Source organism: Leucopleurus acutus (assembly GCF_964270905.1).
Source record: "Leucopleurus acutus genome assembly, chromosome: 14".
Lineage (NCBI taxonomy): Eukaryota > Metazoa > Chordata > Mammalia > Artiodactyla > Delphinidae > Leucopleurus > Leucopleurus acutus.
Window position 1 is genome coordinate 16,539,697 of NC_139156.1, and position 26,040 is coordinate 16,565,736.

Genomic DNA, 26,040 nt, shown 5'->3' on the forward strand with positions numbered 1-26,040 from the left:
GTAAGTTATTTCATGATTTTGCCAATTGTCCTTCTGTATCATGAAACAGCTCTTTAGCTCTGCTGCCTCCTAACCAAAACACAGCTGAATGGTTTATATTACATGACCTAACATTTGCTGGGAATTTTTCTTTTACATATACTGTCTTAGTTAATCCCAACAATTTTGCAGGATAAGTGTTGTGATTCCTTAATTTCAAAAATAGGAAAAAATAGGAAAATAGGAAATTGAAATTTAGAGAGAAAAAAGAACTTGCTCAAAGTCATTCAGATCGTATGTGACCACCAGAAATCAAAACTCGAGTCTGTCTTGACTATAAGCTTACACGCGCCCTTTCGTACCCTCTAGTGTGTTGAATCCTGGGCTGGGATTGGTTGGTCTGGGCTCTTGGCCTGCTCTGCCACCACCTGTGTGAAACTGCATAGGTTGCCAGCTTTCTGGGCCTCATGACCCCAATTGCTGTCCCTTTGTCAAGGAGCTCTAAGTACCCATTCAGTTCTGATTATAATGACGCCCTTGAGGCAATGGCAACGACATTGTTGGCCAAAAGGAAATGAGATTTCCTGGGCTGGCTTGGACCAATCATGATTCTTTTCCTCAGCATCTGAACAAAATTGAGGTACAGTTACCAGTAAGATGGAGAGCATCTGTTGCCGACATCATCACCTGGCCCCTGCCTCCCTCTCCAAGATCACCTCTGAGAGCTCTCGCTTGTACTGTCTGCCCTCTAGGCATCTTGACCTGTGTATGTACTGTTCCCTCTCTCTGATTCATTCTTCTCCCATCTCTTCACCTGGTTAACTTCTACTCATCCTTCAGATCTCACTCAACTATCACTTCCCAGTGATTCCCTCTCTCCCCCAGACAAGGTCAGATTCTCCCATGATACATTATCATGGTGCTGTGTTAACTTCAGAACACATTTTCCCATTTATAATTTTATGTTCGATTGTCTGATTATTTGATTAAAGCTTGACTCTCCCTGCACAAGACTGCAAAATCCATGAGGATTATTAGTATTGTGTCTGCTTCTGCTGATCATTGCATTGCATCCCAAGTAGCTAGCTTAAATGCCTCTCCCATTCTTTCTTTTTTTTTTTTTTTTGTGGTACGCGGGCCTCTCACTGTTGTGGCCTCTCCCGTTGCAGAGCACAGGCTCCGGATGCGCAGGCTCAGCGGCCGTGGCTCACGGGCCCAGCCGCTCCGCGGCATGTGGGATCCTCCCAGACCGGGGCACGAACCCGTGTCCCCTGCATCGGCAGGCGGACTCTCAACCACTGCGCCACCAGGGAAGCCCCCCATTCTTTCTTTATTGTGTGCCTACTATATGCAAGGTGTTATATTATGGGTCAAAAGATAAATGAAAAGATGAATGTCTTTTGAGAGCTCATAACGTGGCCAGCGAGATCAGACACAACGAACTCTAATATTCCAGTGACACCTCTACTGCACTTCCATACACCACTCCCATGGTCACACTTTGGACCTTGTTATTACCCATCCCTGTCTGGCCTTTTTTTTTTTTTTTTTTTTTTTGCAGTACGCGGGCCTCTCACTCTCACTGTTGCGGCCTCTCCCGTTGCAGAGCACAGGCTCCGGACGCGCAGGCTCAGCGACCATGGCTCACGGGCCCAGCCGCTCCACGGCATGTGGGATCTTCCCGGACCGGGGCACGAACCCGTGTCCCCTGCATCGGCAGGCGGACTCTCAACCACTGCGCCACCAGGGAAGCCCCCTGTCTGGCCTTTGATCACTTTGATGCTGGTATCCTACCTTCTGACTGCAACTTCCCATCCTTCTACCTTTTCTATTTCCTCATTTCAACCAAACCTGTTCTTCAGCCTTTTCAAGCCCTCGGGATTCTTGATGCTTCCTCATACTTTCACATGTCTGTTGTGATCAGTGACCTTTGCTAGCTGAAACTGCCATTCCTCAACCCCCTGTCGAAAGAAATGAGCCAGACTGGTCTTTGGATCGGGGCGAGCATGTGACCCTAGAGCTGGCCCTCCACTGGTTGGCTGTTGGTCCACAGAGTAGCCTGACACAGAGTTTTGCTCAAAAGAGACAATGGCAGTTAGCGAAGCCGTGTTGAAATTCTCTTTCCTTTACTTCCAAGTTACTTTTTCGGCTGGTTCTCTTCTGCACTGATTGATCTTTGCCTCTTTTGCTCGCTCCTCTACCTGCATGCAATCCTTACATTTCAGAATCCCCAGAGTTCCTTCCCTAGATATTTACTCACTCTACAAGTATATCTTGATGCTGGAAGTGTTGCCAGTCCATTGAGGGTAGTGACCATAAATCTGGCAAGATTCCTATCTGCTTGATGTGTGATTTTCTCTAGTAGCATCCAGCCGTTCAGGAGCAGACATGGGGAAGCCAGGTGGTGAGGTTCATTCCAGGTTAGCATTTGTGCTGGGGAGATGCCACAGAAGGACAAAAGAGCAAGGGAGTTTAGGATAATTGCAAGAGGGTGCCCAAATAGGTGAACCATGGGATCAGAGGGGCATAAGGAGGGAAGAGATGATGGGAGGGGCTCCTGGAGAGGAAGTATGGGTGAGATTGAAGATAGATGAAATAAGCTGGCTGGAAGGGTAGGAAGTGGTGCTTGGAGAGAGCATTACTGATTGATGCTCTTAAAAGTAGAACAGTTGCAGGGAGTGGGTGGCTGAGCTACAGTGTGTAAGAAGGTCATTGGCAATGAGGAAGTCAAGGAACTTAGGGGCTAAGATGTTTGGTCATCCACATGGATGTCTAGTTTATGCAACAAAATCCTTTCGAAATTCTCTGAAGTTTTTTGAAATGAAAAACAGAATAAAGTTAATCATCTCTGCCCACCTCCCCCAACACATACATACAACAGTGTCTATTTTAATAGTTGAATTCATTTGTAAAAGCAAAAGTAGACATAGATGTCAAAGGAGGACCCTTGGATCCATAGACGATTGAAGTCAGAATCCTCTTTATTTCAAAAGAACACTTGGGTCCCAGTTTCTGGGGATGAGGGAACGTGTATAGGTGACAGAAGATGGCCCAAAGGTTGTAGGCTGGGAAGACAGCCAAAAGACCACCACTGGGTCCAAAGGGGGGATGATGGGGGCTGCTTCTTTTTCTTTCCCTTCCTTTCCCCTTATTGCCCTGACCCTGAATCCTTATTTTGCCCACCTGGTTGGCACTGGGGCAATGGGAACAGAGTTGGTAGAGAAGGAATGGCAGTGAAGTTTACAATAGTGGAGAGGGAGGGACAAGCATAGTAGAAAAGAGACCCCCCACTTCCCAGTGATCCCTGGGACCCACGTGACTCTTGGACCGTGGACACACTCGGGACTCCAGAGTCGGCCTCAGCCACTGGTCCAGAAGCAGAGGGAATCTCAGGACTTGTGAGTGGGATGCTGGGTCAAAGGCTCCTTCTCTTCCTCTGGGCAGCACAGTGTGTGGATGGGAAGGCATTTTGCTTCCATGCGGGGAAGCCAACCTAATAATAAAGATGATGCAAGGAAAGAACAGAGCTGAAAGCATCACAGAGATACAGTGCCGCTGTCTTGATGGCTCGGTAAACTTTGGATAAAACTGTGCTTGAATTCCATCCTTCCTCTGGACTTTCCTTTTAGGAGAAATGGAAATTCTCTTGACTGTTGAAATCAGTTTGCATTAAATTGTTTGCTTTGTGCAAATGGAAATCATTTTGATTGAGGGATGTATGATTTGAACATGAGGAATTGGCCCAGGGATAGAGATGGGGGAGAGAGTTTATAGGAGAAAAAGGATAAAAAAGGAAGGGTAAAAAAAGAAGATGACTCGGCATAGCATAGTATTTTCAAGCACAGAGTCAGACTTACAGAGTTCCCAGAGCTCATTATTGTGCTCTGTGCTCTTGGAGAAATCACTTAACTTCTCTATGCCTCAGTTTCCTTGTCTTTAAATGAGAATGATAAGAGTACCAACTTGCTAGAGTTGTTACAAGGATGAAATGAGCATATATTTGTAAAGTGCTTGGCCCACAGTAAGCACTTTATAAGGGTTTATCAAATAAATCAAGGACGTTGTGTCTGTAATTTAACTTATAAATGAGTTTGTGTAGGAGCCATACCTCTAATGGGAGGGGCTAGGCTCCTCTCTGAGTTTAAAGACTCTTCAAAGTACTTCATAGTGGCATTGGGGGTGTGAAGTCATCCTTTCCATGTTTCCCTTGAGTAAACAGAGGCTACACGAGAATCTTAGAAATCATCTAAGAGTCACCTGGTAATAAACATCATGACAGAGTTGAAACCCACCAGGCCTAGAATCACGATACCAAGTTTATGCTTCTGGTCTGCTTCAGCTCACTGGAAGACCTTGGGTTTGTCCCCTTTTTCTCCCTGGGAAGGGGGGACCAGATGACTTCCTGGTGCCTAACAGGCCTAGTAGTCTACGGGTCTCATAATAGTAGCAGCTTAATTGATTGTGCAGTTTGCCAGTTACAAGGTACTTATACAGTGTCTCCTGCTTGCACAAAAATCTTGCGAGGGAAGCAGGGCAGATATTATATCCCCTGTTTTACAACCAAGAAGCGAAGCCAGCTGATAAAAATGTTTGGTATCTGGTAAGTTACCACTGAGGGTAACTGGAGCTGGATCCCACTAGGAAACTCTGGAAGCTATTCTACAACACTCACCTTAGTTATTCCACCCAGGGGTGAGGGAGCTGGGGTATTTATAGACCAACTCCTGTCTATCATCAGGGGGCCATGCATTTCTGGCACTGCTGACCTGTCATATATGTAGCAAAGTGGGCTCAGGAGGCCAGAGGGATCCAGAGGGACATGTGGGTGTTGACACTTGGGAGTAGACCGATGTGGCTGCCACCAGCATCTGCTACAGTCCCCCTTAGATAAGATGCTCTTGTCACTTTTACCTGAAAATATGTCTGAAATACAGTTTTGTAGTTGGGCACATTGCTATTTTCACCTCAGTCAGGGTTTTGAGGACAAGGAGATGTGGCAGGTTAATAATGGTCCCCAAAGATGTCCACATCCTAACCCTGGAACCTGTGAATATGTTACCTCACATGGCAAAATGGTCATTGCAGATGTGAGTAAGTTAAGGATCTTGAGATGGGAAGATTATCTTGGCTTATTTGTGTGGGCCTGCTAGAATCACAAGGTCCCTATAAGAAGGAGGCAGGAGGTCAGAGGAGAGAGAAGATGCTACACTGCTGGCTTTGAAGAAATGAGGAAGGGGCCAGGGGCCAAGGAATGTAAAACCTCTAGAAGTTGAAAAAAGCAAGGAAAGATTGATAGATTTTCCCCTGAAGCCTCCAGATGGCATAGAGCCCTGCGGATACCTTGATTTTATATTTCTGCACTTCATAACTCCGAGAGAATAAATTAGTGTTGTTTGAAGCCACGAAATTTGTGGTCATTTGTTAGAACAGCAATTGGAAATTAATGCAGAGCAAATGGATGGGTTAACATCAGGGTCTACCACAGATGTTCAGTAGGTAGCTCAAACAACTTGTGCAAAACAGAAACCTTGATTTTCACCATCCTCACCCTTCCCACCAAACCCCTTCCCAGTCTCAGGAAACTGCACCATTTCATCTACCTGTTAGGCTATAAACCGGAGTCATCCTTAATTTCCAGCCTTTTCGCATATCCCTACTCCAAATCTGTCAGCCAATCCTGCTGTCTCTGCCTTCAAGACAAAGCCCACACCTGACCACTTCCCATGACATCCACTACCATGTCAACCTGCATCTCTCACCTAGGCCACTACTGCAACTCCTGGGCTCCCTGCTTCTACTTTCTCTCTTTAGTCCGTTCTCCAGAGTATCTTTGACAATAAATAGTTCATGAAATCCTACCACTTCCCCGCTCAAATCTCTCCAATGGCTTCCCGTTCGTTGTATCAGAATGAAATCCAATGTGTTCGCCATGGTTGAGAGCCCTACACGATCTGGCCCTGCCCGCCTTTCACCCTTATTTCCCAGCATCCTGCTCTGCAGCACTGGCTTTCTTGATGTTTCTCAAATAGGCCCAGGTGGTAGCTGCCTCAGAGCCTTTGCACTCACTGCTTGCTCTGCCTAGAAACCCCTTTCTTTGCATGTCTACGTGGCCCACTCCATCACTCTGCTCAAGTTTCTGCTCAGATGTGGCTCTGAGGAGGCCTTTCCAGTCATTCTACCTAACTTAACCTTCCTCTCACCCACCTCCCCATTCCTGAGCTTCTTATCCTACTTTATTTCTTCATAATACTTCTCACTACATGAAATCATATTAACTATCTGTCTTCTCCACTAAAATATAAATTCTATGGGCTTCCCTGGTGGCGCAGTGGTTGAGAGTCCACCTGCCGATCCAGGGGACACGGGTTCGTGCCCCGGTCTGGGAAGATCCCACGTGCCGCGGAGCGGCTGGGCCTGTGAGCCATGGCCACTGGGCCTGCGCGTCCGGAGCCTGTGCTCCGCAACGGGAGAGGCCACAACAGTGAGAGGCCCGCGTACCGCAAAAAAAAATTAAAATTAAAAAAAAATTTAAAAAAAATAGAATAAAATATAAATTCTATGAGAGAAAAGACTGTTTTTTTTACCTGTTCTTTCCCCAATGCTAAGAACAGTGCTTAGCACAGATCTCAATAAATATCTGTTGACTGAGAAAAAATACATCTAAAAGGTTATTTCCTTTTTGGTGTCTATCATGATCAGTCAAAGATAAGTGGTGCTTCCTATGTAGGCGCGGTTTACCCAGAACACAAATTAGTGCATTTTCACATATCCACCCACCCACACCTTCTAGATCTTTATGCCTGAAAGAGAAATTTGTCTTCAGCTCCCACAAGTCCTAAGTTGGAAGAGAAATTGTGAACCAACTGTGACTTCACTGAAAGTACAAATCCTCCAACAGAGCTCTCTTCAATCACAAGTGGATCCTCTTGCCCTCTGAAATGAGAGGGACCACTGTTCACATCGGCTATGGGACTGGTAGGCGCTGGTTAATTTCTCATAGAAAATTCTTACTTGATATTCTTATCTAACCCCTGCCTCTAGCACACACCCAAATCTCCTGGTTTTTAAATTAGCCATGCTCATTCGCTCTTGGTGCTATTATTGGTGCTATTGGTGCTCTTGGTGCTATCTTGGTGCTATTCGCTCTTGGTGCTTGTATTATTTTTAAAGTTTAGCAGACGGAACATATCTGTCTTTATAATTTGCTTCCTCTCGTTTTTCTTACTATTTTTCCTTCTCTCCTTCTTACACTCAGTCTCACTGAAGAATGTATCTAGCCCGTAGGACCCTCCTCAGGCTCTGAAGTTTCTAAACTGTTCAACTTACCCCTTCCCAGGGTGCATTCTAGCACTAGTTTAAAGTTTGGCTGCAAACTGGAATCACATGGAGAGGTTTAACAACACTGATTCCTGGTCCCACCCTCAGAGATCCTGACTTAGTTGGTCTGGGATACTGCCTGGGCACTGGGCTGGAAACATTTCCAGGTGATTCTAGGGTGTAGTCACAATTGAGAACCATCACATCTGGTCAATCTCCTTAGGGTCTTTATTTTTTTAGAATTAAAAAAAATAAACTTATTTTATTTATTTTTGGCTTCATTGGGTCTTCGTTGCTGCGCATGGCTTTCTCTAGTTGCGGCGAGCAGGGGCTACTCTTTGTTTCCGTGCGCGGGCTTCTCTTGTTGCGGTGGCGTCTCTTGTTGCAGAGGCTTCTCTTGTTGCAGAGCACGGGCTCTAGGCATGCGGGCTTCAGTAGTTGTGGCTCACGGGCTTGGCACACGGGCTTAGTTGCTCCGTGGCATGTGAGATCTTCCTGGACCAGGGCTCGAACCCGGGTCCCCTGCATTGGCAGGCGGATTCTTAACCACTGCGCCACAAGGGAAGTCCCCTTCAGGGTCTTTAGAATCGCCCCTTCTGAATAAACTCCATAGACTCCCTGGAATTTTCCATTTATCTCTTTAAATTCACAAAGACCTGGCTTTTGCTTGATGACTCATAACAACGCCCACCAAAGGAAATGTCTCCTTATTTGATCTTATAGTTCTTTGGAGTTTGCAAAGCCCTTTCCACACATTTTTCTTTAAATCCTCCCAACATCCCTGTGAGGTGGGCATTCAGGGCCAAGATGAGGTGATGGAAGCTGGAACAATGGTCTGCAGAGTTAGGGCTGGGGCAGACAGATTGAGCAAAACAAGCAAATAGACACACACACACACACACAATAAACAATAACCCCATAAAAACAGGATACCCAGTTAAATTGGAATTCCAGATAAGCAACGAATAATTTTTCAGTATAAGTATATTCCATGGAATATTTGGGACACACACCAAAAAAATTTGTTGCTCTGCCTGAAATTCCAATGTAACTGGGCACCCTGTATTTTATTGGACATCTCTGCACTCAGCGCCCGTTCCTCTTCCGAAGCTCAGGCTGGTGGCTACGCCATTCCTTGGCCTTCCTATAATTCTCTTGCCTTCCTTTCCTGCTCCCGTTCTTCCTCTCCTCTGCATGGGTAGCCTTAATCCTCAGAAAGCCTCTTCTGTAGATTAGAATCCACTTGCACTTCCTTTTTCCCCCTCCTTCCTAATCTCCTTCTTGTGTCCTAAATTATTAATAAGGTCAGGCTGGTTTAAAAAACATAGTCAAACATTTATTGAGTACTTTCTGTGTGCCAGGCATTGTGCTAAGCGCTTCGTACTCATTATTTCATTTATTTCTCACAAGACACTTAGAGGTAGATACAATTTCCTAGCTACCTACATATGGCTACTTCCATTTTAAGATGGAGAAACTGAGGTTTAGAGAGCTTGAGAGATTCCTCAAGGTTATCTAACTTGGAAGTGCCAAAGCTGGGCTGGGAACAGGGCTCTTCCTCCAGAGCCTTTGTTCTCAACTAGCATACTAGGAAAATGAGACGGTACAAAGAGCCTTGTGGCTTTGCTATTCAAATTTTCCAGCTTGTTCAACTTAGCTTTCTGAAGCTCCTGGGATTTGGAACAACCATTGGATAAACCTCTTCCATGCCATGTGGGAGGCCTAGGAGATGAAAAGTGTTGACAGCGTAGCCATCCGTAAGATGCATACATATTTTTGGAAATCTTATTTTTAACCCTGAAAAAACGAAGTGTCACCCACAAGTCTCTGGAAGGAAGACTTCAGCATCCATTGCCAGCAAAGTAAACACTTAACCCAGGACAACGTTCTTTAAACACGTTTGCTGAGGCTAAGGGGCAAATAGTTTATGCTGATTCCGGGTAACAGACGACAAATACAGTGTGTCAGAGAGGCTTTTTTTCAAGTGTTCCATAGCTTTTTTGGTATAAGCTGCCCCTATGCTTTAGCAGTCTGTAAATATTTGTGCCATTAATGTATGCTGGCAGACGTCTCAAGAGAAAAGCAGGCTTCATAATGCCAAGAAAAATTGTAATTAGCAACACAAAAGAAAAAGAATTTGTCTCTTTCATCTCAGTGCTTAAAAACTGTCAGCACTTAATACAGCTGGAAGCTTCAGAAAAGATAATTTGCAAAAACTGATTTTCCTAAGCTTTTAAGAGTTGGTCCTGCATATATCCTAGTATAAAAAACATACACTTGAGAATTAACTTTTCCCTTCCTTACTTAACATTAAACCAGTTAATATTAATTATGAAAGGTGTGGTAGAGAAAAGTTCCTTTAAATATGTCAGTAATGTTATTAAAGAAAGTACTTTACATTGTGGTACCTAAGAGGCACTGGAGGAGAGGGAAAACACGAGTGGCCCATCTTGCCTAGAAATGATTGCCTAAGTGATCTGAGAGGAAGAGGAAAGAGGTGTGCCTGCAGATACCAGCTGGAGAAGCCCGTGCATCTGGACCCATTCATTGCAAGCTCCCTCACACTTCCCAAGCTTCCTCCAAAAGTCATCCTGGGCTTGAAGTTCCTGTTCAGCCTCTGGAAGTTCCTGGGCAAGTGTTCTCTAGTTCTCAAGTTTAGGAAAGCGAAAGCTAGGTACAACCAATCACAGGCAACTAGGGCTTAGACTATAGCCAACCAATACTTTCCTTTCTGCTTCCACTTTTTCCCTGTAAAAGATTTTCCCCAGCTCCCTTTGAGGGAGCACTTCTAACCACTTCCCCTTTGGAGCAAATAAATTCCTAAAATTTTAATATGCCTCAGTTTATCTTTTAATGGGACTCAGAGCCAGGTTTCTAAATACTGATGGTTAAAAGCACCTCTGCTAACCCTGGATCCTAAGAAAAAAGTTTGATGCTGTGAGGATTGAGATATGCCTTAAACAACTTAAGCTGGAACTAGCAATTTTTCATTTCATTTCATTCCATTTTTTTTGGTGTGCTGCACAGCTTGCGGGATCTCAGTTCCCCAACCAGGGATTGAACCCAGGCCGTCACGGCAGTGAAAGCGCGGAGTCCTAACCACGAGGCACCAGGGAACTCCCTGGAACTAGGAATTTAGACCAAACCTATCATACTGTTTCTTCCTCCCTCTTTTTCCCAAATCCTTCCTGAACCTCATGCCATCTACCTGGGTCAGACCATCAAAGCTCAAGAAATGCCTGGCCTTGTATTTCTGCAGTTATATCAACCCCAAGTGCCTTCCAAATTTAAATCCTTTGACATCGTTTGGCTTTAAATGCTTAAAACAAACTTATTAGAAAACTGTAGTGCCATAAATATTTATATAAACCAAAGCCCGTGCCAAAGCCAACTCATCATCTTCGGCTTTTGGGTTTTCAGATGTTGATCATGTACTTTTAGAAGGCTATTCAAGCATGAACCTGCAAGCTAATGGAGTTTCCACGTCCACACCAGTACTGCGGTGGTGGCTGGGGTCTTCCACGTGTGTTCTTGGTGTATTTGTGTTAATGATTTATGAATCCGAAAGAATTATTTGCCATCTGATCCGAAACAAAGTCCTGAAATCTATTGGAAGGGTGATGTGATCTATGGCCCGAGGGCACACTGGCAGGGACAGGCAATAATTCTCTCTATTGGGAGGACTGGTGGGAAGAGACAGGATCTGTGGTTTCAACGCACAACAGCTCCTGCCCACAGCAGAAACATGCGCAGCATGGATCCCTTAGTCCCATTCTGTCTAGGAAGACATCTTAGAGCCTGCAATTCATATTCTCAAACACGTTGAGAACATAAAAACAATCCTATCATATCACTCAGCAGAAGGCTCATCTAAAATGGAGAAGGGCATAGAAAGTATACCATGGAAATTAAGGGCATGGTAGAGTTCTACACGGAGATTTTTGCTGAAGGTTAAGACGTGCTCGGAACATGTCTTCTGTGAAAACTCCAAAATAGATGTTTTTCCATGAATTCTTTTTAGGTATATACTATATTATCAGCTTCAGTTTCAGTGGAGAGGGGAAGCAAAAATGTGTAAACAAGTGGTCCTTGCCCTCAACACTGAGCTTCTCAAAGTGTCCTGTGCATGTGGATACCCTGGGGATCTGGTTAAAATGCAGATTCTTGTTGAGTGGGGCGGGGCCTGGGATTCTGCATTTCTGACAAGCTCCCAGGGGATGTGGATGTTGCTGGCACACACTTGGTATTGATATTTACAAGGCAAAAACATTTACAAGGCAAGAGTGTAAAAGAACCTTTTGATCTTGCCGTTATCTTTGAAGAACTCTGAAGGATCACATTCCTTTGGAAATTCATGGTACCCGGGGCTACTGCTATTTGTGTCCCTGCCTAAGGACACAGATGCATTGCTGCTGCTTTAAATTGGTGACCACCGCAGCTTCTCACCTGGCCAGATGTCTGCTGGAAAAGGCCTGACAGATGGAAAGCCAGACGAAAGGTGTGCTCCTAGGAAGTCAAAAGGCAATCCTTGGTGGCCAGAGTATCTGGACAAAAGATTTCAGGAGACGCACTGAAAGGCTGGACAAAAGAAAGGATTTGTCAACCGGTGTCTATGTCCTTTCAGTGGACATTATCTTCTTTGTCACAGAGAAACCTTGATTTTCTTGAGGTTTTAAACCATGTTGAATACACTGCATCCTAGCACTTTGAGACCTATTTTGGGCAATTTATAAACATAATAGGCTTATGATGGTTTATGGAAATTTGCTCAGAGGAAAAAGCTCTAGGCAGAGCCTAAAGCTGGCACTTAAAATAGGCTAGTGGCACCATGAGAAAAAGCAAACAAAGATAAACCCAGACTTGAGCCCACCATGCCAAGTGAGGCATCTTCCTCACCCACAGCAGCACTCTGCCTGGTACTTTTGCAAGGGGGAAGCTTGGATTCTAAATAACAATAACCAGGAACGTGTGTTCACCAGGACTGAGTTCTCCTTTAGTGTAATTTGTCATCAGAATTTCAGATTATAAAAAGATTGGAAAGTTTAAGAATGGAGACGGGTATGAACACATACCCAGCTTGGAACAGGGTTTCTGATCTTGATAAACGAAGGCTCTTTCCTAACAGCGATTTATATTTCTGGACTAAGGGGCATGAGGTAATGTTATTTTATAAGCTTAATGACTGCTCAGAGAATTAAAAAAAGAATAATGCTGACACTTGGAATCACTTCTGTCTCTTTAATGAAGCTTACAAGGCAAATGTCAATAAGTAGAGTGCTATGGTTTTTACTCCAAATTACAAGGCACTTGGGCACATTTATTTCTAAGATAGGAACCTTTAACAGGGGAGTCTATTTCCCAAAGAACAGCCTGTGAATTCTGAGAGAAGTGGGGTAGGTGCTTGTTGAGTCCCTTGATTCACGATCACCACTTAAATTTTGAACATTTGGTGGATTTTAGACGGCAGGAAACAGGGACAAGTCTAATAAACTGGCCCTAAATTAGTTTTCTTATTGAAAGAAGATACTTTTATACCATCTGATTTTGTTGCCAAATTAAAAAGGGCCAGCCCATCACAAACAGCTTTACAAGTTCATTAACCCTTTATGTGAAGAGTTTCAGCTTCCTAAGTGATTGTTTACTTGTTGTTTTATTAATGTTCTAGCTTCAAAAGAAAACATGAATTACATTTTGTGTTGAGGTCAAGTCAGTAGGGTCAATTCTTATCCTGTTTTCTCATTTTCCCACTGAAATAAAAAAAAAACTTCAAAAAGAAAGCAAACTGAGCAGATTAGGAATTAAACAACCACATTTTAATCAATAAATATAAACATTTGTTTGTTAACAAGTTATCGGGCAGAGTAAAATAGTAATTATCAAGGATTCAAAAGGGGACACCACCTTGAGAACACAGTGCAAATATCTTCGCCATAAACCTTCCCCCATTCAGAGAATTAGAGGTAACAAAAAATTTACCCAGAATAAGGCTTGGGATAACCTAAAAAGTTCCAGGCAGATTTTAAAGCTAAAATAAATGATTTTGCACATAACAGGTAACACAAAGATTATCTGACAACTCAATGAATAAATGATTGACTGGATGATTCACTGAACACAGGGAATAGGATTCCTTCTATTCACATTGTGAGCCAGGCCCATATCTATTTCTGTAACTCCCTTGCCTCACTCTCCCTTGCTATGCTCTGTATTGCAGGAAATCACACTTCCCAGGGCCCTTGCCAGATTCCTTCCAGGTAGGGCTGGAAGGGTAAGGTGTTAGCGGAAGACTAGAGGGCAGAAGGACAGGTGAAGCCCGGGTATGTTGCCATGTCTGACTCATCTGGTGTTGCCCCATCTCGGGCAATGGCTTTGTTCCTGCCACGGCTCCATTTCCCACAACTCCTAGGTGGTTCCAGCTCCTACCAGCCAGCCCCCAACCATGTTTCCAGCTCCTGTGTATGACCCCAGCTTCTGGACTCAGGGAACCACACCTCCTCATAGCCCTAGGTGGTAACAGCTTCCTTTCATTTATCTTCTCTTTCATCATCTATGTATGTCAATTTCCTCTATTAAATTCCATCTACTGAAATACTTAGAATGGTTTCTGTTTTCCTGACCGGATCGTGACTACTACATATTAGAATCATTACATTTTTTTCCCCCTCTAACATATCTGGAAATTCCTGCACAAGAATCCGCTGTACGCCAATGAAAATCATCACTCAAACCGCATTCAATACCCACTTTCTGCAATACAGGCAAACGAATATCCCTTTGGCTGTTTTTTTGTCAAGCACTCTCTTTGCCAGGTACAAATATGACTCTGATGGTCTACCAAAGTCACCACCAATCACGGTGGACACAGCCAAAACTCATCTGCAGAGGTCATTTTTGTTGTATGTACTAAGTGTGACAACAAGGAAAAAGAAAGACAAACAGGAAATTAATCTTAAGAGAAAGTCGCCAAATGGATAACAATGTTAAAAAAAAAAAATGTCTCTGAAAATTCAGAGACGATAAGACAGCACCAGAAAGTTTCCTGTTGAATCAATTTTCCTGAAGTTAAAATCTTTTAGAATTTCTGGATCTTTCAAGAGCATCAAAAAAAAAAAAAAATTCTGATTCATCAACAAATGATCTGTAGCTTCTCAGCTAGAATGCGGCCCTGGAATGGTTATCTTCAGAAGTAGAGTTCCTTGGTGAGCATGGAGACCACACATGGGATCTGCTTCTTCTCATGGAAGCATGGGTCATTAGATTGAGATTCAAAGTGCCTGGCCACCCTGTCATTCACCCTGGTGAGAATCTGCAAGATCTCCAGGCTCTTCCCGTGCTCGTTCAGGATGGAGCAGAGGGCCTGCACAAACCAGGAGCCACTCCCTGGGTTCCTCCATGAGTAATAGCCTTCAACGGGAGAGAAAGAAGATGAAATCAGCTGACCTGGCCACTGCTCCGCTCACCACCCAGTAGGAGCTGTCGGTGTTTGGGGCCTTCGCACGTGCTTTTCTGAAGTGACAGTACTCCCCGCCTATCTGTGCAGGGTATGTGTCCTACAGGTAACCACTCTAAAACACAAATCTCATCCTGTCCCTCTCCTACCTAAAACAGTTCCCTTGCACCCCTATATCAGGGTGAAGTTCAGGCTGCTTAGCACAGCCCACAGGGCCCACGACAACGTGGCCCCCTGTCTACCTGTCCGGGTTTGAACTTCGCTAATGCCCTGTCACACCCTGTGCTATGTTCTCTCGCTCCTCTCTGTGCCGTGGGAGTGAAAAGGCAGTGGTCTACAAGCCAGGGTGAGAGCTCTCATCAGAAGCCACAATGCCCGGCACCTTGATCTCAACTTCCAGAACTGTAAGAAATGAATTTCTGCCCCCCAGTCTGTGGTCTTATGTTAGCACAGCCGGAGCAGACTGACAGCCCCTGTGGTCCAGCCTTTTGAGTTTTACCAACGCACTGAGCCACCTGCCCCTGGGCACTCTGTCTGGTGAGCCCTCTCTCCCTTCCTCCTGCTGTTTGGTTTTTCAAGACCCAGTTACAGCAGCTCTTTTTTCCAGAAGCCTCTCTCACCTGCCTCCCTAGAGTTCACCCTTCTTCCTTTAGTTCTGCTAGACCTGGCTCAGAGCACCTCCAACCTGAGTCACAGGTTGGTTCACACAGACACGTGTTGCCGTGACTCCGTCTCCCTCTCACGGGCAGGAGACCAGATTTCTTTCTTCCACGCACAATCCTTAAAACTTGTGACGTTATCATTCTCACAAAACCCCGTCTGTAGATCCCGTCAGAACTGGTTTTCCAAACACAGTGGCCTATTTGCCGTAACCAGTACCTCTGTATCAAGCACTTGACAAACTAATACTACAGTTGGGAGAATTCTAACTTAGTGATGGTTTTTACCCCAAACAAAGGAAGTTCACTGAACTCACTCAGGCACACCTGGAGCTTGGTTAGTCCTAAGGTGGCTTGCTTGCTACAGGAACTTCTGGTGTCTCTTAACAGGCTGCCATATAAAAGAATCCTGGCCTGAGCTCTAACTCTATTACATACCAAAATCTCTACATGACCTTGGGCAGGTCACCTAAACTCACCCAAGCTCAATTTTTTCTTCTATCTGTAAAATTAGGACAGATGTAACACCTTTCCTAACTACCTACGCAATTATTTCAGGGATGATTGAGGTAAAAGACATGAACAACACTCGGTAAATTGTAAAGTGCCACAGAAATGTTTGTTCTTATAATTCCCAACAATGATAATAATAATCATAAATGAGAGAATTCAGCCTTCTTTGGAGAGAAAAGTGACTATGTCCCTGTGGTAGGCAGAATAATGGCCCCCAGAATAATGGCGCCCAGGGATGTTCATGCCCTAACTCCAGGGCCTGTGAATATGTTACCAGACATGGCAAAAAAGAGCTTCGCAGATGTGATTGAGGTCAAGGAAACAAGATGGGGAAATTATTCTGGATTATCCAGGTGGGACTAATCTAATCACAGGAGTCCTTAAGAGAGGGGGAACCCTTCCCAGCTGTGGTGAGAAAGAGCGGTGTAAGGGTGGAGGGAGGGTCAGAGATGGGAGGTTGCCGGTTTTGAAGCTGGAGGAAGGAGGCCGCGGGCCAAGGAATGCAGGTGGTTCTAACATGCTGGGAAAGCAAGGACGTGGATTTTCCCCTCTACAGTCTCCAAAAGGAACTGTAGCCCTGCCAACCCATTTTGGAATTCCGTCCTCTGGAACTGTAAGGTAATACATTTGTGTGTGTTAAGCCACTATGTTTGTAGCAATTTATTTCTACAGCAGTAAGAAACTGACATAGCTGCAAGCCTTCATTTCGATGGTGGGCCGGATGGCATGGTCTGGTTAGCAGACAATGGACGTGATACCTGGAACTGTGGAATAGGCGAAGAGAAAGTCGGCTTCAACTGGGATCTTATATCGGGGACTAGCATCTGTGTCACTGATAGGCCCCGAGTCGGCCTGGATCCCATCATCAAGCTCTGTCCCCCGGCAAGCCTAAATATCAAAGCAGAGATCACTCCGTGAAGCTGGCAATAGAAACATGTGTGCCGTTCACTGCCGTGTCCCAGTGTTGTCTACGCTTGGCATGTACTAGCAATGCAACAATCTTCAAGATAATTTGATAATGTGTCAAATCAGTAAGCAGAGCAAATAAAAATATTGCAACGTCTTAAACTCTCATAATTTGTGATCCAATGCGATCTAAATGCAGATGGCGAGGATTTAGAGGTAGAAAAATACAACCCAAATTTGCATTCCCCAATAGAAACAGCACGTGGATTTGTAAGAAATGACACAATCCAAGTCATTGTGTAATCTTTTGCCGTTTCTATGGACTTTGGAAAGGGATTACCTGAATGAAGAAGAGTTTGGGTTTCTCTAACAGGGTTTTGCATCGATCCCCCCTAAAATGGGCTGTCAAGTCCTTTATTGCTGTCTTGCCGTCTGTTCCATAAATTAAATTTTCTTCTCCGTGGCTTAATAAGATGCAGGCAAAGCAGGCTGAATTTCTGTGGTCCTCTTCAGAAGCTGCAAGCGATTTAAACATTGAAAAGTTAAAACCTATGTCCTGTGGGACCTCAGAGGTAGTATTCCCTTCCAGCCTGGCAGCTGTTACTGGACAGAGAGGGACGGGCAGATAGTGGAGAAGCACCCCTGGACTGGAGAGAAGTTAGAGAGGGGGAGAATTCTAGAATTCTCTAGAATTCTCATGAGGAAGAGAACCCCAAGGGTAGGAGGGCTTCAGGCAGCAGCTGGGAGACAGCATAGGGGGTTGCTGAAGGGTGTGGCCTTCATTAGGTCTGTGACACTGGGTGAGTTACTTAAGCATTTTGTGCCTTGGTTTCCTTGTCTGTAAAATGGAGACAAGAGTACCCATTAAATGAGTTGATATTTGTAAAGCAGACCACAAGAGTATTGGGCAAGTATTTGTTAAAGAAAATAAAACACACTGAGTGAAAGAAGCCACTTACTAAAGGAAAAATACTCTATGATTCCATGTATATGGGGCTCCTAGAGTAATCAGGTTCACGGAGGCAGAAAACAGAACGGTGGTTGCCAGGGGTTGCGGGGATGGGGAAATGCGGCGTTTGTGTGTCATGGGGACAGAGTTTCAGTTATGCAAGATGAAAAGAGTTCTTCTGGAGACGGGTGGTGACGGCTGCCGAACAATGGGAATGTACTCACTGCCACTGAACTGTACACTTACAAGTTATTAAGATGGTTTTATGTTATGTGTCGTTTACCACAATTTAAAAAGTAAAAAATAAGATTACAAAAAAAAAAAAAAGAAAGAAAGAAAGAAAGAAAGAAAATGCTAGGTTGGCTGTCAATTTAGGATACTGAGGAGAGGAACCATAAATTATGTAATGGGTTGGCTCAGCTTGATTTCATCTAAGGTTCTGGGGTTCTAACTAACTAGCTAGCTAACTAACTAATTACTATAACCTATCCTTTCTTCTTCTCTTCTCTTCATCAATGATGAGGGAAGAAGAAGATTTAGAATTTCTTAATTCCCTGGTGGCCCAGTGGTTAGGACTCTACTCTCTCACTGCCAAGGGCCCGGGTTCGATCCCTGGTTGGGTAGTTAAAATCCCACAAGCTGTGCAGTGTGGCCAAAAAAAAAAAAAAAAAAGTAGTAAAGAATTTCTTGAGCACCTACTGCGGGCAGACAGTGATCTAGGTACTTTGCCGGAGTTATCTTATTTAATCCCTACAAGAGCCGCTTGAAGTAGGCCTCGTTTATCTTTATTTCACTGATAAAAAAATGGAATCTCGGAGAAGTCCTAGAACTTTGTCCTGTCAAGAAAAATCACCATGTTGCTACTTTGACAGGACAGTAAATGGGAATTCTGTGATCCTGACATGCCCTGGACACGGGTGAAATAACTCCCTTTTCATAAGGACAGAAACTACAACTGGGACAAGCCCTTACATCTGTAGAGGCCATTACCCTTCTCAAATCACATTCACAAACTTTCCCTCAGCTAATGCTGACTGCGGCCCCAAGAAGCAGGAGGAGATGGTATCATGATCTGCATTTCAGGAAAGTAAAACACCGAGAAGGCACAGATGCCTCGTCTAGCTCGCCCAGCTGCTAGAACTTGGACTAGACCCCACATTTGTACTCTTGACTTCCAGTCTGCTCTACCATGTGGCCTACTAGGGTACAGAAGGTGGGCTCTTAAGATTCCTGTTCGAAGAAATAAGGAAAAGATGACTAGTTTTTAAAAATATAAGAGATGGTACTTAAGAGAGAGTGTTATGGGGGGGGGGTCCTTTTTCTTGTTTAGCTGCACAGCTGAGAAAAGCAGCACTGATTGGAATTGTGTGCCTACCCTCTGCCCATGGGTCACCATCTAATGAGCTGGGAGGGCATTACTTTCAATCATTTGCCCTAAATGCGAGAATATCCTAGGTGGCTTCCACTAGATGGTGTGATGTAATAGAAAACGTAATTGTTCTGGAATCGGAAGACCAAGGCTTGAGGTTTGGTTCTGCCCCTACTAACTATGCCTTCAGTATGGCCTTTATCCTCTCTAAAGCTCTGTCCCTATATTCATGAAACGGGCAAGATAATATTGTTGGCCAACACGCAGGGGTTGTGTTAAAGATGTAAAGAAACAATTTTGTGAACATGGAATTGGCGGTTTGAAATTGAGACCATTCTGTAGATACAGAACCTATTTCTCTTGCTGTGATGTAAGCTGCTTTCACATTTTAGGGGGAGATCTAAGTTTCCAGAGAGATAGGTGCCCCAGAGACAGGTATGGAGTCACCCAGAGGAAGGAAGGGCTTCTCACGCTGAGACATTTCCCTCCTGCGTGTGAAGGTGTCTTCCCCAGACCAGGCGGGGAGAAGGAAGAAGACTGAAGGAGGAAGGGCAGGATGCACCTTTTTTCAGCAGATCTTGCATCCTGGCACAAGAGCAGTCATTATAGACGGTCACGTCGAAACCCAGGCTTCGGAAGCACTTGAAAAGAGCCTCAGCATCTTTGTCTGTTCCGTTGCGGACACCCATTCCTGTGGGAATCAAGCACCGAGTCCACGATGAGTGCCACGTGCTGGCACCATCAGGCCAGGTGCTCCGGCATAAATGCTGCCAAGGTCACGATTTAGATGAGCGACTGAAATAAGAAGCAAACTCAACGGAGAGGGTAACTCAGCCCACCCACAAAAGGTGAGCCTTGTCGTGGCGACTCTCAGGCCCACTCAGCCCAAACAGCCCGCCTTGATCCTCAGCCAGATCCCACATGTGGTCCAAATATTACATCCGCTAATGCACATGATGGGACTCTCAGACTGCAAGTTCCCAGCTTCCCCGCATCCCTCTCTCCTGGACACTCGAGTACCGCCTGCAGAGGGGCTGTCTGCCACAGGAGGTGGGCACAGTGTCTCCCTGATGAACATCTGATACAAGTCTGAATGCAAGCTGAAGAAACTGGAAGGGAACGGCAGAGGCTAGCCCATGCCCACAGCACCCACCTGTCACTCTGTCGAAGTTCTTGTTGTTTATGATGATGCATTTGCCCACCTTCTCAAAATTCATGTTATACTGATACGTAGGCACTCGGTCCCGGGGGTTCTTGGCCGATTTCCCTGAGTCATTTTCCTTCTTCTTACTGGGGAAATACAAAGCCAGTCAGGGGCTGTGGAAGACGTTTGGACAGGAATGACCTCTTGTTTTTACTACTAGCATCAAAGGGGTACCCGAGAATGCTGCAATGTCTGAGAAAAAGAAATGGAGCTGGGGTGGACAGTTGGTTCTGTTTAACTGTCATGTTTAAAATAAACAGGGTCTCCTGCTTAATTTCATTAGATGCTACAGAAATGCAAACTGAAATCATAATGCAATACCAATACATTCCTCAGAATGGCTTCATTGTCTTGGTGACCACGTTCGGCACCTGGAATTATCATACGTTACTGCGGGAGCCCCCTTTGTACATCCCTCTGTGGAAAACTGGCAGAACCTACTGAAACTGAACTTAAATATATCCTATGACAGAGCTATTCCACTCCTGGGTATATAGCTCAAAGGAGAGCAGACGTTTACCTAACGACAGAGCCACACATGTGCACAGCAGTACTATTTAAACAGCCCGAAACAGGAAATAATCCAAATGTCCATTTACAGTAGAATGGATAAATTGTGGAATATTCAAGCAATGCAATACTATAGACAGGCAGACCTCAGAGATATAGTGGGTTCGGTCCAGACCACTGCAATAAGCAAATATGCCAATAAAGCAAGTCAGATGATCTTTCTGGTTTCCCAGTGCATATAAAAGTTATGTTTAAACCATACTGTAGTCTATTAAGTGCGTAATATGTCTAAGAAAACAATGTAGGTGTATCTTTATCAAAAAATACTTCATTGCTAAAAAATGCTAACCATCATCTGACAACGCAAGGTTGTCACAAGCCTTCAACTTGTAAAAAAAACACATTATCTGTGATGCACAGTGAAGTGAGCACAATAAAATATATGCCTACAATAATGAGAGTGAACAAACCATGACAACACAGAGCCACATGGATGCATCTTAGACACGTAACGCTGAGTGAAAGAACCCATACACAAAAGGGTACAGAAGTGTGTGCACTTCTCTATGTAGATGTTATAATTTAATTAACATTTACATTAAAAGGGGAAAAAAGGAACAGCAACTTAAACAAGAAAGTAGGCCCCTTCCGATCTCCAGACACTGACCATCCAGTTTTCTAAGAGTCAGGCACACAGGCACTGAGACTGGAATCTGGGGCACCGTTGACAGGCTAGAGGAAAAAAATGACAAACGTCAGTGGGGAGCTGCACTGCTAGTCGACCGTCTGAATGTAAGCTCCAGGACAGAAGAGATTTTTTTATCTCTTTTGAAAAACTGCAGAATCCCCAACACCTAGAACAACGCCTGGCATATGAGTTGCTCAATAAATATTTGTTATAAACTACAGACCAATAGCCCTAATAAATACAGATGCAAACATCCTTGATGAACTCTCAGCCAGCCAAGCCAGCAATCTATAAATAGGGTGGTACACCATGACCAAGTGTGACTGATCCCAGGGACACAAGGTTGGTTTAACATCCAAAAATCAACCAACGTAACCCATTGTAGGAACAGAATAAAGGACAAAAACCACATGATCAACTCAATTGGTGCAAAAAAGCATTTGACAAAATCCAACACCCTGCTATGATAAAAATGCTCACTAAACTAGGATTACAGTGGAACTAACTCAGCCTGCAAAGGGCATCTATGAAAAACCCAGTGCTAATATCATACTTGATGAAATAAAATTTATATTTTAAGGTGGAACAAGAAAAAATTAAACATAAAATTCTCCGTGTTTGTTTGGGCCTCCTCCCTCCGTCCCTAATGTGCAGTTTACCTCTGCACTCCACGTTAACCAGAACTCCTCAGAGACAGGAGTGCCCGCTCGACTGGAAAGATCAATATTTCTTCTTTCTTTGGATACTAGCAATGTAACTTCTTAAAATAGCATTCTTTCCCAGTTCCGTAGGGGGTCGTGGGTGACTTGCTGCTGGCTTTGTATATGCTTATCTGGACTATGTAACTTTGGTGAACTTTATGTGAAACATCAGTATGTCGTTTTGACGGACGAGCTTATGTCGCGAAAATGAATATGACTGTGCCTTTGACTTCTAACAGGTGGAACAGTTCTCAGACCTTTCTGAGAATATGCTTCCCGGGTTATAACCCTCGGTTTGGCTCCAATAAAATTCCCGTTTTCTTCCTGACGTGATAGTTAATTGAATTTTCATCGACATACTTCATGATGAAAGGCTGAATGCTTCCTGCCCTCCAATCAGGAACAAGTCAAATATGTCCACTCTTGCCACTTCTACTAAATACTGTATGAGAGGTTTTAGTCGGGCAATGAAGTTAAAAACTGTCATATGAATGAATGAATCAGGTTTTATTTGCTCATTTTGCAGACATGAAAACTGGGGTCCACAGAGAGGCAGGGGGTTGTCCAAGGTCACCCAGCTAGTGATCGGCAAGGTGGGACCATCACCCGGGCCTCCTCCTTCATGTCAGCGTTCCACAGCCTTATGCTCTTGAGTATCTGTTAGAATGATTTGTCCACCATCCTCCCAAAGGTCCATGAAAGTTGGAAGAAGTAAAGTGAAAGTGAAAACTGAGCTTGTTCCCTGATGGGTGTGGCTCCAAGGGTATTTCACTCTGAGTTTTCACTGAATGTTACCTGAGTTTCTCAGAATCTCTGAAAGGATGTGGTCTTTCCCCTTCCTCCTCCTACTTTGGTCCAGATTACAGGTTAGCTATGTTAAGTCGAAACTTCAGATTCCATATTGCTGTTTTCAACCTCAACATGACTTTATCCTCCACTTTTATAGGGTCAAATTTCTTCCGTCGTATCATTTTATTTCTAAAAGAGAAATGCCCTCAGTCTGGTCTCCTACCTTCTAAAGTCTCCCCTCTCAAAACATAGGCGGAACATTTTATGACATGAATCACAGCAAGATCCTTTTTGACCCACCTCCTAGAGAAATGGAAATAAAAATAAACAAATGGGACCTAATGAAACTTCAAAGCTTTTGCACAGCAAAGGAAAGCATAAAGAAGACCAAAAGACAACCCTCAGAATGGGAGAAAATATTTGCAACTGAAGCAACTGACAAAGGATTAATCTCCAAAATTTACAAGCAGCCCAATGTCAACAAAACAAACAACCTAATCCAAATATGGGCAGAAGACCTAAATAGACATTTCTCCAAAGAAGATATACAGACTGCCAACAAACACATGAAAGAATGCTCAACATCATTACTCATTAGAGAAATGCAAATCAAAACTACAATGAGGTATCACCTCACACCGGTCAGAATGGCCATCATCAAAAAATCTAGAAACAATAAATGCTGGAGAGGGTGTGGAGAAAAGGGAACCCTCTTGCACTGTTGGTGGGAATGTAAATTGATACAGCCACTATGGAGAACAGTATGGAAGTTCCTTAAAAAACTAAAAATAGAACTACCATACGACCCAGCAATCCCACTACTGGGCATATACCCTGAGAAAACCATAATTCAAAAAGAGTCATGTACCACAGTGTTCATTGCAGCTCTATTTACAATAGCCAGGACATGGAAGTAACCTAAGTGTCCATCGACAGATGAATGGATAAAGAAGATGTGGCACATATATACAATGGAATTTTACTCAGCCATAAAAAGAAACGATATTGAGTTATTTGTAGTGAGGTGGATGGACCTAGAGTCTGTCATACAGAGTGAAGTAAGTCAGAAAGATGTCGGTCTTCAACTGACATCTCTGAGGTAGGTGGAGGGGGCATAATCACACCCTTTTTATAGGTAATAATAACAACAATTAGCGTTTGTCAGGGCTTATTATGGGCTGGGATCTTGATAAAATTCTCATCTGCATTTTCTCATTGGCTCCTGAGAGGACTTTAGCTAATTGAAGCCCACTCGAAGACCCTAACAAGAGGAGCATTATGTCTGGTGGGCTGGAGGTCAAGTTTATGCCCTTTATGAGAGAAAATTTCACTTCTGTCTTCTGCAATACAGATTATTTTAAAACAAACTGTACAATCATATCCAAATTATAAACAAGCTGTGATTTTTTTAGGCTGCCATAAGCCAAACTACACCAGTGAGCATTTTTTATAAGAAAAACAGGCTCAGATATAAGTTACACGAAAAAGAAAAGAACTCTGTTTCTATCAGAATAGAATTTGGAAAACTAACTGCTTAAAAAAAAGGAACACAAAAGTGTGTATATAAAGATATACACACTTTAAAGAAAACACTTTCCATGGTTATAAAAAGTACCTTAAAAATGAATATGAAATGTGATTCTTATGTGATTCCCCAGTAAATATCTCAAGGGAGATAAGGACAATTTCCCTTTCTTATCCTTCCCCTAAACTGAATTCTCATTTTTCAAAATGAACTTAATATCTGCTGCTTCTTTCTGGATTTGAGTCAGTCCATATTAATTTTTCCTTCTAACTCAAATAGCTTTTTGTTAAACCCAGGTCTTCCCACACCGAAGATGTGTATCAGAGAGTGATTAGCAACTTGATCCCATTGCGCTCATCTTCCTAAGAGGCACTGGCTTTGGGAAAACTCCATCTGTAGCTTAAGTCTGGGGAAGCAAACCCTGATGATGAGCTTAAAGCATGTAACGAGAGACAAATAAGAGGAAGAAATGATTGTCGAGAAGTCACTAGGGGAAAGGAGCCAGGAAGAAACCAGGTGGACTAAAGTCTATTGCCTATGGATAGATTCCGCAAGTAAAAGAGGCCAAGAGACTAGAGTCTACCACCTACTAGTTGTGAGGCTTTGGGGTCCCTTCTCCTGGGGATTATCTATCTCCCTTTCACCCCAGTTTCCCTCTTGTGGGAGCAGTGCCATCTCTTCCACTTTGCCAGCTGCTGTTGCCAGGGTGCTGCAGAGACATGAATTAAGTACAGCCTCACATATAGGAAGGGGGCTGATTCCTGACAGGGGCGTACGTTAGGGAGCCCCAGTAGCTGATTCCGCAGGAACACAGGGCAATTGCTTTGCTTGAGTCTTTCTTTTGTGTGTGACACCCAATACTATTTGGAAACACTTTTGGACTGACAAGTTCTCTTCCATTTTTTCCCCCTGGGGTTCCCATGTCCAGTTTTGAACCCTAATAGCAGGCCTCAATGAAAAGATCTGGTTGGCAGACCTAAGTTTATTCAGTTAGCCACTCACTCCCATAATAACCAGCAGGGCAAGTATCGAGATCTAATTCGGCTTCCACTTCCTGGGTGGACTGTAAAAGGCAGGGTCTTGAATCTAAACCACATAGTTATTGTTAAAATAATGAGGAAGCTCTCCCTATCCTGATGTGGGATGATTTCCAATAAGCAGTGTTAAGGGTGGAACAAAACAAAGGGGCAAAACAATGAGACCAGTGCGCTACGTGTCAGGAAAAATTCGTATCTTGCTTGTATTTGCATAAACAGACCCTTGCAGGATGATATAATGGCTAAATCCACGGATTTCTGGGCGGGACTGCCTGGGTTTGAAACCCTGCTCCACCGCATAGCTGAGCGATCGTGGGCAAGTGACGTATTAACCTCTCTGGGCTTCAGTTTCCTCATTTGTAAAAAGGACAAAATTCTAGCATCTGCCTCAGAGCTGGTAAACAAGTTAATATTCACAAAGCACTGAGAACAGTGTGCAGCATG

General features: G+C 43.9%; 1 protein-coding gene and 1 long non-coding RNA gene across 2 annotated transcripts in view; one reads left to right on the forward strand and one right to left on the reverse strand.

Annotated features, from left to right (window-relative positions):
• LOC309971397 overlaps window positions 1–26,040 on the forward strand; it is a 1,020,865-nt gene that overhangs the window by 172,699 nt on the left and 822,126 nt on the right. The window lies entirely within an intron of this gene.
• Window positions 12,986–26,040, reverse strand: part of CASP7 (caspase 7) — a 30,825-nt gene continuing 17,770 nt past the window's right edge. The window contains exons 3-7 of the mRNA XM_082854269.1: window positions 20,296–20,432; window positions 19,705–19,833; window positions 17,165–17,340; window positions 16,677–16,806; window positions 12,986–14,700 (exon numbers count right to left, since the gene is read on the reverse strand). Coding sequence (XP_082710395.1) covers window positions 14,477–14,700; window positions 16,677–16,806; window positions 17,165–17,340; window positions 19,705–19,833; window positions 20,296–20,432 — 796 coding nt within the window. The 3' untranslated portion in view covers window positions 12,986–14,476. The remainder of the gene's footprint in view (window positions 14,701–16,676; window positions 16,807–17,164; window positions 17,341–19,704; window positions 19,834–20,295; window positions 20,433–26,040) is intronic.